Consider the following 13,647-nt stretch of genomic DNA (forward strand, 5'->3'; position numbering starts at 1 on the left):
AACTGAACCACAGGAATAATCTGTAACATTCCCATTACCATGCAAAACATTAAAAGAAAACACAATAAACATATTCCTGGTCCTTGAGACTTGTTCAAAACATTGAATATTAGTAAGCATCTTCTTATCCTTTTCTCCAGCCTCCCAAGAGGCTGAGAGAAGTACTGGAGAGTACTGAAAAGAAACCACATCCTTGGAGAAGACCAGAAATACATCTGGCTAAGAAGTTATAGTCTATGGGCAGTTTCATTTCCAACCCTCTCTTCAAACAGGTCCCTAACAGTTAAAGTAGATGATGACATTTGTAATAGCTTACCAACAGCATAATTAACCATAAACTCTCAGAGGAGAAGCGCAAGAAAGCTTTTACTATGAACTACTAATACTGATGAAAAATCAGAAGGAAAGCTTCATTATCTTGGCAGGGTCAGGTTAAGGACTGACAACATGAGGCTAGATCCTGGGGAAGCCACATCCCCTTCTCTCTTCTTAGGGATAACTTTTCAGGTCCTTAGAAATGAGAGAATTATTTGTACATCAAGGGAAGTGCTATAAGTCATTTTTCTATTCCCCATCTCTACTCAGGTATCATCTCCCATTTGTCAGGGAAGACAGTCTTATGACTTTTTTTTTTTTTTTTTTTTTTTTTGAGACGGAGTCTCGCTCTGTCGCCCAGGCCAGAGAGCAGTGGCATGATCTTGGCTCACTGCAAGCTCCACCTCCCAGGTTCACGCCATTCTCCTGCCTCAGCCTCCCAAGTAGCTGGGACTACAAGCGCCTACTACCACGCCTGGCTAATTTTTTTGTATTTTTAGTAGAGATGGGGTTTCACCATTTTAGCCAGGATGGTCTCAATCTCTTGACCTCGTGATCCACCCATCTCGGCCTTCCAAAGTGCTGGGATTACAGGCATGAGCCACCATGCCCAGCCTCTTACAACTTTTAAAACAATCTATTCCATTGAAGAATCCTTCACATACCATGGTTATTAACTAATGGGATCCCTCACCAAGTTTCCTAGAACATGTACTGTCTAATCTTACACTTGGAAGAGACAGCCAATCATTGACAATGCATTTTCTCCTTTCATAATGTAGAATTGTCACTGTGAAGTGGCATCCTAACAAAGGACTACATCTTCCAGACCCCTTTGCATGGTAGATGTGAATGTTTTGCTGGGTTTTGGACCATGGCACGTGAGGCCCTACCAAGCCTGGCCTTCCTGTGTCTCTTTCCTCCATGTTCTTTTCCCTTTCCATCAGCTGGTGACAACCAGCTGGAATGGCCACAACCCTCCATCCCCCAGGCAACCTTAGAAGTCACATGTTGTAAATGGCAGGGCCTCTGAAATGGCTGTGGAGTCTGGGCACTGGTTGTTAATTATAGCAAGAGATCTGTAGAATGTGTAATTGGGTATGCCCAGACAGGATTACAAATTCATTTTCACAGAAGGTAAAGCAAAGTGACCAGACCTATCAGAATTTGGGGGTCAATGGACAGAAGCAGAATTGTTTCCTCGGCCGCTTGCACAGATGACCAATTCAAGATCTTAATTTAGTACATTTTAACTTCTTAAAAAGCATGACATATGCATCACAAACTATTAATTTTACCTTCATTTTATAGATGATGAAAAATACAAGAATATTAACTATATCCGCCCCCACTCCACCCAGCTTGAGTTGTTCTAGAAATAAATAAAGCTTTATGCTTAGGAGACAGCATCAGTTAAACCTCATAAAAATCTCATTGACAGCATCATCAATCCCGTATGGTTGGAAAGGGCGAAGTAAGATGCTCAGAAGTGGGAACTGAAGATGCTAACTCTAGGACCTATTGCCATTTCTGTGGCATTTTCATTTCCATTGCTTTGGTACCATCATAGGCTTAGAATTTAGTAAATCAGAAACTGACCCCAGGCATCTAACAATTGTTCTTTATTTAAAAACACTTTCAGGAAAATCCAAGGAAATACAGAAGCAAGGCAGCACCATAGTCTTCCCAGCCAAGGTGGAAGTGCCTCTGGTTTCTCCAGCAATTCCCACTGGTGTTATCATGACTCAACAGTCTGTTGCAATCAGTTGTAGAAAGGCGCAGAGTGACAGCTGGAATGCAAAGAAATGTGCACAACCCAGAGCTCTGTCAGCTTTGCCAAAACTCAAGTGCCCCCATGGGAGGATCTTGCAACATATGTTCTGTTGAGCAAAGAGGTTGCAAACCAAGTGGTTATTGCAATAAACACCACTTGTGACAAACAAGGTTTGTAAGTTTAAATTTATTTTTAAAAAATGCTTGTCTTCCTCACTAGACAATCAACTCTATGAGGGCAGAGACTATGTCACCACTGTCCCACCAGCCCCTGGCACACAGTAGGTACTCAATAAATATATGTTGGAAGGATGGATGGAGGTAATGGATGGAAAGATGGATGGAAGGATGAATGGAGGGATGGATGTGACCCAGCTGAAGTGTGAGTAGGAACAATCTCTTATTATGGGTGGAGGAAAGAGAGAGGAGATTGAGAAAATAAGATAAAATACATTGATGTGTATCATTTTTGGTGTTTGAAAAGTAGGATTGAATTAGGACTAATAAATCTAGAGAATTTTACCTCTTTCAATGCCCAAGCCACACTTTTCTATCACTTTGAAACCGAAAAAGTAAATACCTTCCCAACATTTGCTTTGCTGGTAGGAAATGCTTTAATAAAAATGCAATCTCTAAGTTGCCATGGCATCATTAAAAGAAAGGATGTCACGCCCAGGTCCAGAACTTGAAGGTGGCAGGCACCAGCAAGCACCATTGCTCTAAATGGGCCTGCCTTACAGGTCCTCACTCCAACACTGCTCACTTCTTCCAGCTTGAAAGTGGAGAACATGTTCACACGCTGGGTTGTAAGTAGGAAGAACTCTGATCAGCAAGAAGCTTGCAGAGGACAATATGAGGCAATAGTATTTTACTGGCCACAGTGTGACTGGGTTGCACTCTGTTCTGACATTAGGAAGAATTTCATGCCTGGGCAAAGTCAAAGTTTTTTCCTTTAGTCACATTACTCAAAGAATAAGTTGACTATAACCCAACAGCACTTGTCCAAATTCCAGGACTCCATTTACGACTATTCTGAGGCAAACATCTGCCTGTGCAGTTTGTCCTTCCATCCAGTCTATTCTTTGGGGTCCAGATCCTTGGCCGTTCTCACACCCAGTGCTATCTGCCTCATTGCCCAGCATCAGGAAGCAAGGAGTATGGTGCAATAAGACAACCACCTGGCCACGGGATCAGGAATGGGGTCAGGTCAGTTGACGTGAGCATACCCATTAAACATGTTCAAATGTCCCCATCCCACCCACCCACATGACATGGCTCCCAAGCCCTGAGATCTGTATCCCAAGAACCTCAGTTGAGAAATCTTTATGGCAGCTTCACTGTTGCTCAAGAGCCTGGGTATTGTAGCAGCCTGGGGGCAGGTTGTCCCTAATGTTCTCCAAGTTCTTCACATCAGCCAGAATCCCATCTATGCTTGTCTCCAGCAAATGGAGGTGACCCCTCTGCCGACGTGCCCTCTCTTCCAGCTCTGACATCATGGGCCGCAGTTGGCTGTTGATCTGGGTCTTGGCTCGGGAAAGCTTCTGCTCCAATAAGATCAGCCCCTCTTCATCTACACTGACAGGCTGGTCTATTTCAAGGAATGAGACACGAGTTAACAAAGAAAAGCTGTAGTTGGATCTCCTTGAACACCAGTGCCTTTCTATACCCATAACTAATTCCCATTTCCACTTGCCTACAGCAAATAGTATACCATGAATTTTAAAGCTTATTTTAAATTAGAAATCATCTAGAAAGAGTTCTGAGATGGCTAGCCTATTTACTGGGCTATGAACAACCCTGTTCAAGACTCTGAGCTATCTAGTTCAGCAACATGATGTCTGGAGTTTTCCTTTCGTGTTAAGGTCAATAGTTTATGCTCTGGAAAAAAAAAAAAAAAAAAGAGGACTGAAGGTCATAGGGGACTGAGCACTATCCAAGGCATTTGCCTAACATAGGTCACTGCTAGGATTAGAATCAACTCCAAATTATGCTTTCTGAACCACCCTTAAGAAATATCTTGCTGTTTTCTATTAGAAGACCTTAAGAAACTGGCTGAGCTTCAGGGTTATAGAGGCCAAGGTACGCTTTGCCATTTGGGGAATGGATTCCAGCTGCTAGAAATTGATGTCAGACATCATTCCAGCCTGAAACAGCAGTCATCTGACTAGATGTTATTTTATTTCCAATTTAAAATAAAATCACATTTGTTCAGGTATGTGTTACCTATAGACTATCTAAAACTGATGTCATTAAGAAGGGCACCTGGCCAGACCCATTTGGTTCAAATAGGTTTGAATGGCCTTGGTCAATTCGAACTCAAGGTCAAGTTGTCTCATATATGTGAGCTGAAGTGTTAGTATTTGACTGCATGAGTTTATTATACCTAGAACAATTAATCTCTTATTGCTCCAGGACTTAAGAGAGCACACAGAGTAGAAACAACACTGTAACAAAAATGTTGACCCAAATGGATCTATCTTTCACTTGGGGTCAGGGAGAATTTAGGAATTTAGGATTTTATGACATGCAGAGGAAGTTAAGTAAGCTTGGGAAGAAAATAACCTTGTCTATGGGAAGGTGGCATGAGTTACTAGAAAAGAACATGAGCATTGGAGGCAAAAAGATCTCAGTTTGGATCCTGCCTCTACAATTTACTACATGACCTGTGGGGCATTATTAACCTCTGAGCCTCAGTTCAGTCCTTCATGAAATAAAATAATAAAAATGATAAAACCCACCATAGAGGACTTTTACAAGACAAATGATATTACACCATGAAAACATCTGACACATAGTAAATGTTTAATAGCTTCCATCTACCCTGCTCTCCCTACTCTCTCATATTCTCTTTACGGGTCTCATTAGTTTCATTGCCTTTCTTTTTCTTTTAGAACATTAAACAACGCTGCTAAAGTCTCAATTGGGGAGGTTTTGTTTTGCTTTGTTTTGTTTTTTCCTTTTTTTTTTCTCAATCCTTTGAGGGCATTTTACTCTTTTGGGCTCACTGGATCACAAAGCAGACCCAAGACTATAACAACACAGATGATATTGGCCTCTCAGGGTGATGATGACACCCTACAGAAAAATCCAGTTTCAAAGTTGTTCTACTGAACTGGAATAGCAGAGCCAAACCTTTTCCTAAATGTTACTGGAATCTGTGACGAATCTCTAGTTCCACATCTGCTGCACTCCAAGCTTGATAAAACAGAACAAATGAGGGTTTGATATCAGCTCTACCTAAATCCAGAAATTTAACCAAAATAAGTTTTCTTTTGGGAGCGATTCTGTAGGGAAACCTGATTTTCTTCCACGCTGTGCCATCAGATCTTCCTAAAATTATTTCACAGGCCTACTCTCATCACATTTCTTCTGGGTTATTTACCCAAGCAGCTCAAGTTCCTCCCACTGGTTACATCAAGGTATAACTTTGGTTTGGGGAGAAACAAATGTAAAATCGGCAAGTGATTCTTTTTTATTTTTCCTTTTTTTTTTTTTTTTTTTTTTGAGACAGTCTTGCTCTGTTCCCCAGGCTGGAGAGCAGTGGTGCAATCTTGGCTCACTGCAACCTCCGCCTCCCGGGTTCAAGCGATTCTCCTGCCTCAGACTCCCAAGTAGCTGGAATTACAGGCACCCACCACCACATCCAGCTAATTTTTGTACTTTTAGTAGAGACAGGGTTTCACCATGTTGGCTAGGCTGGTCTTGAACTCCTGACCTCGGGTGATCCACCCACTTCAGTCTCCCAAAGTGCTAGAATTACAGGCATGAGCCACCACACCCGGCCGGCAAGTGATTCTTGACTTCACAGACTGGGAAAATCTTCCTTCACATCTTCCCAGCCACCATTCTACTGCCTTAGAGCAGGCTCTTGTCATTTCTCTCTTCAATTATTTCAACAATATCTTAAGTGGTCTCAACCTGCCTTCTCTCTAACCCCCCCTTCAAGCTTTCCTCCACTCAGCTGCCCTAGTGATCTTTCTGAAATATACAGTGGTGATGTTATTCCTCTGCTTAAAACTGTCCACTGGCTTCTCAGGGTCCAGGCCAGACTCTTTAGCAGGATTCCCAAGCTGTCTTGTGTTCTGTGAAGTTGCTTGTATACACCTGTTCTTTGGCCCACAGACCTTTACCCCCAAGTGCAATAGGTGTTCAGTGACCCATCTTAGCAATGGTAAAACAGGGTCCAGTAAATGTAAGGGAACCTGCTGAAAGTATCTGGGCCTGGAAACAAAGCACATTTACTGATATCCTTAAGGAAAGCTGAGATTCCCCTTCGCTGGGGCTAGGTATAGTGAGTGTTGTGGAGCAAAGCCCTGGAGCATGGATCTGGAAGGTTGTGGGTACTTCACATACCCATCAGATGCAGGAGGCCATCCAATGTGTTGAGTGTGTCTTGGATTGTAACCCCAGCGTTCTTGGCTCTGGTATCAACCCTCTGGGCTTCTGTAATCACCTGAGGACAAATAAGCACAAACCAGCCTTGAAAAGGTATTTTCCATGTTGGCAAGTTGAAAGGGATCTCCCATGGAAAGCAACAGGAACTTACCATCTGTACTGCATCCATATTCGTGTCAAACTCCAGCTCCTTCCTTTCCAGCTCTCCTTCCACTTCCCTCATCTCACTCTTCAGAGAAGCCAGTCCCTTTTCCATGGCCAAGGCTCCATCTGCTGTCACATTGGCTTCCAAGTTCAGACTCCCAATCTCCTGGGAGAAGAAAAGGAGGCAAGGACGGAAGGAGAGATAGGGGTGAGGCACAAAAACATCCCAAAGACAACCGTAGAAAAAATACAGCTGCAGCCAGGCGCTGATGGAGTAAGTTAGATGAATAATGAGAGAATCAGACTTAGGGACATACCCTTTGCCAAGCTCTGCCTCAAACAAGCTAATTTGGAGGTATGTTTTTAGGGACTAGGAAGGTCAGCAGCCAGACACTGCTTCTCTCTCAGTTCAACGCTCACCAAACGTTGAACAGAGTTAGGAACCATTTGGGAAAACCCAGAGGACAAAAAAACACATCATTCTCTGTCATGCGTCTTTGCTACCATAGTCTTTTAATCTGGGGCTGCCATGGGCCACAACAGGGCTCTGAGCCTCAGAGGTTAAAATAAGCTCAATGCTCTCTTTCCCTCCACACCACACTTGTGTTTGGTGCTACTGGCACCAACACACATGTCGATTTCTCTTTACCTGTTCAATCTCACTGGAGATTTCCAGGGCCTCCCCGGCCCCATTCTGTGCCCTCTGCGCGTCAGCAGCAGCGCTCCCCAGGGCTCTTTCTGCTTGCTGAGTCTTGTCACTGGCGTCTGAAACCTTCTGGCTGATGTAGGAGAGTCTCTTCATGGCTTCTTCAGCTTCTGCTTTTCTGTTGTCCACCTGCAGGTCAAACTCTGAAATGAAGAAAAGAAAAAACTGCCATGAAGATGAAAGCAAATTTACAAATGAGTGAAAGGGGCTGATGTTGTAAAGAAAAATTCCTGAAAGAGTGTTATTACTGACTGGGGATGAGGGTGTGGGAAGTTGCGGCTGGAATTAACTTTCTTATCTAAGAAAAAGCATCTTAAAAGATGCATTGGAGGGGTTATAATTATTCCGTTGCTTAGAGAAACCAACAATCAGCCTGCCCTGAGTTCCACAGCACTGCAAGAGTATTGAAACTGCAGAGTGCATCAGAAGCAGGTAGAATCTTTGAAGTCCAAAGCATCAAGCCAGAGTTTTAAGCCCTAAGCTCCAACGATAAGAATTGGAGTTAGGTTTGAATGGGTAGAGAAGTACTTTCCATGAAGAAAATTCCAAAATTTGGGAATGTTTCTCTCTTGTGCTTTAGTGAAGAAGCCTGAAATTTTAATGAAATCTCTGCAAGGCACAAATCCAAATCTCCTGGGATCTAGATGCAGTGACAAAGGTTGCTCTGTTATCACCACAAAGAAACATATCAGTTCCATACTGGAACCAACCAGACTATACAGGAAAAGGAAAAATGTCTGTACAGTAGTGGTATATTGCATCTGTGAGAGAACTTAGAGATCACATAGTTTAACCTCATCTCTTTAAAGAGGAAGATATTAGGTTCTGGAAAGGTTACATGACTTGCCTGTGGTCACACAGCCAGTCTGGCCTGGTCAGGTGGCCCAGCAGAGATCAGAACTCAAGGCTTCTGACATCTAGCTCTATTATTACTACTACATTAAATATTAATGTATTAAGATTTTCTTTAGAAAGATATTTACTAAGGATCTATTAATATCCCAATATAACTGCCACTTAGAGAGACATATGAGAATTCAAAGGAAATTGGTCATGGCTATACCCTTAAAATACTCAAGTGACCTGAACCATGAAGTACTAACCTCTGAGGTTTTTAAGGATGCTCTCAACTTCATAAAAAGTGGCATTGCCCATACTCAGTGCTTCTTGTGCTCTGCTTTTAGCAAGATTGGCACGGGAAAGCAGCTGATCTGATTTCTGTAAAAAGGCAGACAGAATGAGATTAGAGGAAGTACATTCCTGCTGGCAAAATCACTCTGACACATTTCTCTTAATGACAGCAGATCATTGTGATTCACTGCAGAGTCTAGGGGTGCTGTAGCAAACCCCTCTACAATCTGGGACAGAGCAAACTTTATAAGTCCACAACACATTCCATATAGAGAAACTCTAGTCCACCATCAGGGACAGGAACGGTTTTATAAATCATAATTTTAAACTCTAGATATTTCCTGAAGCCAAGTAGTAGACTGAGCTAGACCAAAATTAAACCCAAGAGGCCTAGGTCCTATTCCTAGGTTTGAGGGCTGACTCACTGGGTGGAGCTGAGCTAATCACACCAAGATCTCTGCAACTGTTACTTCTTCCATAAGCAGTGCCTTCATTGTTGATTTTTCCAGAAACAGGGTCTTGCTCTGTCACCCAGGCTGGAGTACAGTGGTGTAATCATGGCTCACTGCAGCCTTGAACTCATGAGCTCAAGTGATCCTCTCGCCTCAGCTTCTCAAGTAGCTAGGACTATAGGCACGTGTCATCATGCCCAGCTATTTTTTTATTTTTTATTTTTTGTAGAGATGGGGGCCTCACTACGTTGCCTACGCTGGTCTCAAACTCCTGAGTTCAAGTGATCCTCCTGGCTTGGCCTCCAAAAGTGCGGGGATTACAGGGATAAGCCACCGTGCCTGGTCAGAGAGCTTTTGATTATTCTTCTTGCCATATTTATTCATATGGTAGGCATTCAATACATGTTTATTGAGTGAATGAATTAACAAAAGAATACCTCTCTCCCACTTTTTCCATTCTGTAAGAGCTGCTGTGTTTCTTCTTTCCAGTTTCCCAGATTCTTTTGTGTACGCTTGAACTCATCCATATGCCTGGTTACCAGGCTTGAGAGTGAATCAGCTTTTTGTTTGATCTTCTTTGCTTCTTCCACCTGCGAGCCCAAAGAAACCAGGGAGTCTGACTTCTGCTTACCAGTTACCACACCAGCCTTGTTAGGACCTGGCACCATTGTTTGAAAATAGCAACAGCCTTAAGAAGCCAAGAAAATAGTCACTAGCCATCCAGGCCCAAAACCTAACAGAAATGAGTCAGTATGCTCAATGAAAGTAAGGTAGCAGGTCCCCTCAATGTCAAACAGGCTTTGTCTCTGTTCTTTTTCATTTTTTAAATGTTTACATGTTAGTTTATATATTCACGGGAACATATATCCATGGGGATTGTGAATTTTTTTTTCTATAGTTAGTAAACAAAATCTTCTTAATCGAATAAGTTTGGAATTGTTAAAGGAACTGATGGCAGAAACAATGCAAAACTTTTGAGAAGAAGTCATCTCAGAGTGGCTATACATAGAGATATACTATAGGTTGGACTCAAGTGTAAACAAAAAAACTTTATAAAAATTTCCCACAGGTTTCAACAATCCCCAGAACTAAGGAAGATACATAAAACTTTTATCCAGTAATAGGTTTAGCATGGGTCAAATCCTTTCCAGAGACTAGGACTGGGGTTTAAGAACAAGGAAATGGATAATGAGAAGGCTAAATACTCTTCCCACTCTAAAACAGAAATGGTCAACATGGAGAAAAAGCTGAATGGTTGAACAATATTATGGCACCCCCAGAAAAGAAAGTATTTATGGCCCTCCTGTATATCAAGCACACCAGATGCCCTCACCTGAAAGGACTGATCATTGACTCCCTGAAGCTGAGACACTGAATCCAGGAGGCGGAGACTGTGCTGATAAGACCTATCTGCTTCAATTTCTGCTTGAGTGGCCTCCCTTGTCAACTGCTGGGCCAGGGACTTGGTTTTCTCCAATCTGGTGTTGGGGGTAGGGTGGGGAGAGGGCGGTAATAAAAAGAGGACTTTGAGAATTCTTTTTTTTTTTTTTGAGACAGGGTTTCACTCTGTTGTCCAGGCTGGAGTGCAGTGGCGTGATCACAGCTCACTGCGGCCTCATCCTCCCACGTTCAAGCAATCCTCCCAATTCAGCCTCCCAAGTATCTGGGACTACAAGAGTGAGCCACCACACCCGGCACCCCCCTCCTTTTTTTAACAAAAGCAAAATTTCACCCTGTTGTCTTGAACGTATGTAGTTGGAATAACCAGAAGAACCAAACAAAATTATTTATCAGATAGTTGTCCCTCTCCACTAAACATAAGTCTTTTAATTTATACAGGTTGGGTCAGAAAAATTCAATCCCAAGGTCCCCACTTCTTGATAACAGAAACATATTTCTGTATTTTTATATCTCCCCATGCCATCAGATGGGTTTACTCACACCCTTCAAACACCGGAGGGTGAGCATACCTCCAAGTATTGTAATCTCAATCAAAATATAAATTTTATTTAGACTAACCAATCTTTTTTTCTTCCAGTCTTAAAAATATCTGCTTTTCCCCAAAGTAAAACTCCCATGATTTCGGCCCTCTTATTATCATTAATAATATGTTTTTTACAACTAGAATGGTGCCCCTCAAGCACGGTTAGCATTTTGCCCTGGGAGTATCCAAGGTAGAATGAGCCACGGGAGGACCCGTAGGAACGTACTTTTCCACAAGCCCTTGCACCACAGCACCGTTCGGGCTACCGCTTCCGCTTCCAACTCCTTCATGCAAGGCCTTGCGCACCAGTGAGAGGGCTTGTTTGGAATAGTCCTCAGTTTCCCTTGTCAGTTGCTCCACGTTACTGGCCGACTCAACGTGGCTGAAAGGATTAAAAACAAAAGAATAAGAGTTTTCACGCAAAGGGCTTCCTTTAGGTTGTTCAGTTACACGAAGGGCAAAGAGTACGGAAGCTGGTCTGATTTAGAAAAACCCTACAGAACTGACTCAAATTACATGGAATTAGAGGTGCTGTCAAGAAGCAGAAGGTGTTTTGGAGAATTCGCCTTATGTCATAGACCTTGTAGTGATCTTTTCCGTTTATGGCATAATCATTGGAGTCCCGGAGCGGGGTGGAGGGTGGAGATGGGTGGGAGCAGTCTCAGGTGATAAAACACTGCATCTGTAAGCTGTTTGCTGCAGGAAGAAACCTCTAGGTCTTATTTCACCCAGGATCCAACCTTTACGCACTTTCGCTTCAGCTCTAAACTGGGCCCACCACTAGGGGGACAAAGCATGTCTATAAAAATTCCCTGGATACTTTTGGTTCCTCCTGGTTCTAAAAAGTGCTTTTTAAAAAAAAAAAAAACCCAAAGAAACAAAATTAAAAATCAACGAGCTCAGGAGGCAGCTCATGTTACAAATACACAAATCAGCCCTCTTCCGCTGACTGAATTCCACTTGGGATTAACAGAGCTTGCCACCCTGCTGAGCAGACCGCTACCAGCAAACCTCTTAAACACCATAGGATTTCTAGTCAGAGCCAAGGATGAAGGGAGCTGCGTGTTATCATTGGGGCCCTGCAGAGCCGGTTTTCAGGAGGAAGTTCCCCCTCTGCAGTCTTGGCCCCCACAGGCTAACAAACAACTCGTTGCTACTTGTTCCCAGGCTTGGTGTGGGAGTCCCTGAAAGCTGCAGAGCTTTCTCTTCCAAGGGCTGATTCATTTCACGTGTCCCGAGGAATCACATCTGACTTACAACACAGCCATACTGTGAGTCATAGGGAAATGTGGGAAAGAAACACCCTCACCCCCAACTCCTGCCAAATGACCCTGCCCAGTGGCCACTTACATACAATAAAAGCCAAGTGGTTAAAAACTGGTTTCAAGGTAGGGAATGGCTGCAAAAGAGCCTGGAGAGAATCAATATGATGCTTGGGTCCCTAATACCCTACAGTCTTACTCAAGTCTGACCTTGCAGAGACGGCTTGAAGCAGAGGTGCCCTCTAATGCTGCTCACCTTTCTGCTAATCTCGTGGCCTCCTGAGCCAGACTTTTAAAGCCATTTGGCCCCACGTAGTGGTCTGAGGCAGGAATGTTCTGTGGGAAAAGGAGAATCGGTTAAGGCGAATCGGTTAAGGCTTTGCACTTGGCCATGGAACTTAAGAAAGTGCATCTGTCCTGTCAGAACCACTTGTCATTAGCCACACAGGGTTCCACACCCTGACACTTAACACCATGCCTCTATTCACCATTATTCTATTTTTAAAAAGTATGTATAGGCCGGGTGTGGTGGCTCATGCCTGTAATCCCAGCACTTTGGGAGGCCGGGGCGGGTGTATCACCTGAGGTCAGGAGTTCAAGACCAGCCTGACCAACATGGTGAAATCCCGTCCCTTCTAAAAATGCAATAATTAGCCAGACATGGTGGTGCACGCCTGTAATCCCAGCTACTTGGGAGGCTGAGGCAGGAGAATCGCCTGAACCTGGGAGGTGGAGGTTGCAGTGAGCCGAGCTCGCACCATTGTACTCCAGCCTGGGCAACAAGAACAAAACTCCATCTCGAAAAAAAAAAAAAGAAAAAAAAAGTATGTATAGACAAGAACAAAGAAATCCAAGTTCAAAAAAGTGTATATAGATATAGATGCATTAAAATATATATACATAAAAAAATCCAAAACAACAACAAACAAACAAATTAAAACAAAAATTCTTTTCCTGCTGGGAGCCAAAAAAATTAAAAATAAAAATATATACATGTACATTTTTTATATGAATTTAAAGTCCAGTAGAATATATTCCAAGTTTTAACCGTGGTTATTTGATAGTAATGGGATCATAGAGAATTTTTATTTATTTTCTACAACAAACATTTTTGTAATAAAGGAAACAATCAATACACATTATTTTTAATGTGACTTCCTCATTATAGTATCTGATTATCATTCCACTTCCTCTATTCATCTCCCACCCATCCATTTACATTATTGTTACCATAACCTTCTTTATTCAGAAATAGAAGAGTGCTCAATCAAATCTCTCCCTCCTACCACATTACAAACTACATCAATAAAATCATACTGGCAGCATTTTTTTTCCCATTTTCAAAACCATGTCTTCCTTCCTTCCTTCCTTCCTTCCTTCCTTCCTTCCCTACTCTCTTCCTTTGTTCTTCTTTCCCTCTGTCCCTTCCTCCGTCCTTTCTTCCTTCTTTCCTTCCTTCCCTTTTCATTCATTCATTCATTTATC

The 13,647-nt window shown here is 42.7% G+C and overlaps 1 protein-coding gene across 2 annotated transcripts in view; it reads right to left on the minus strand.

Moving 5' to 3' along the window:
- Positions 1–1,922: 1,922 nt before the first annotated feature.
- Positions 1,923–13,647, minus strand: part of LAMC2 (laminin subunit gamma 2) — a 65,691-nt gene continuing 53,966 nt past the window's right edge. For both annotated transcript variants that reach the window (XM_054443470.2, XM_063648281.1), the window contains 9 exons: positions 12,419–12,498; positions 11,127–11,282; positions 10,250–10,394; positions 9,354–9,506; positions 8,437–8,551; positions 7,277–7,476; positions 6,635–6,793; positions 6,442–6,541; positions 1,923–3,676 (listed from right to left, as the gene is read on the minus strand). In XM_054443470.2, coding sequence (XP_054299445.1) covers positions 3,423–3,676; positions 6,442–6,541; positions 6,635–6,793; positions 7,277–7,476; positions 8,437–8,551; positions 9,354–9,506; positions 10,250–10,394; positions 11,127–11,282; positions 12,419–12,498 — 1,362 coding nt within the window. In that variant the 3' untranslated portion in view covers positions 1,923–3,422. The remainder of the gene's footprint in view (positions 3,677–6,441; positions 6,542–6,634; positions 6,794–7,276; positions 7,477–8,436; positions 8,552–9,353; positions 9,507–10,249; positions 10,395–11,126; positions 11,283–12,418; positions 12,499–13,647) is intronic.

This window comes from Pongo pygmaeus, chromosome 1 (assembly GCF_028885625.2).
Source record: "Pongo pygmaeus isolate AG05252 chromosome 1, NHGRI_mPonPyg2-v2.0_pri, whole genome shotgun sequence".
Lineage (NCBI taxonomy): Eukaryota > Metazoa > Chordata > Mammalia > Primates > Hominidae > Pongo > Pongo pygmaeus.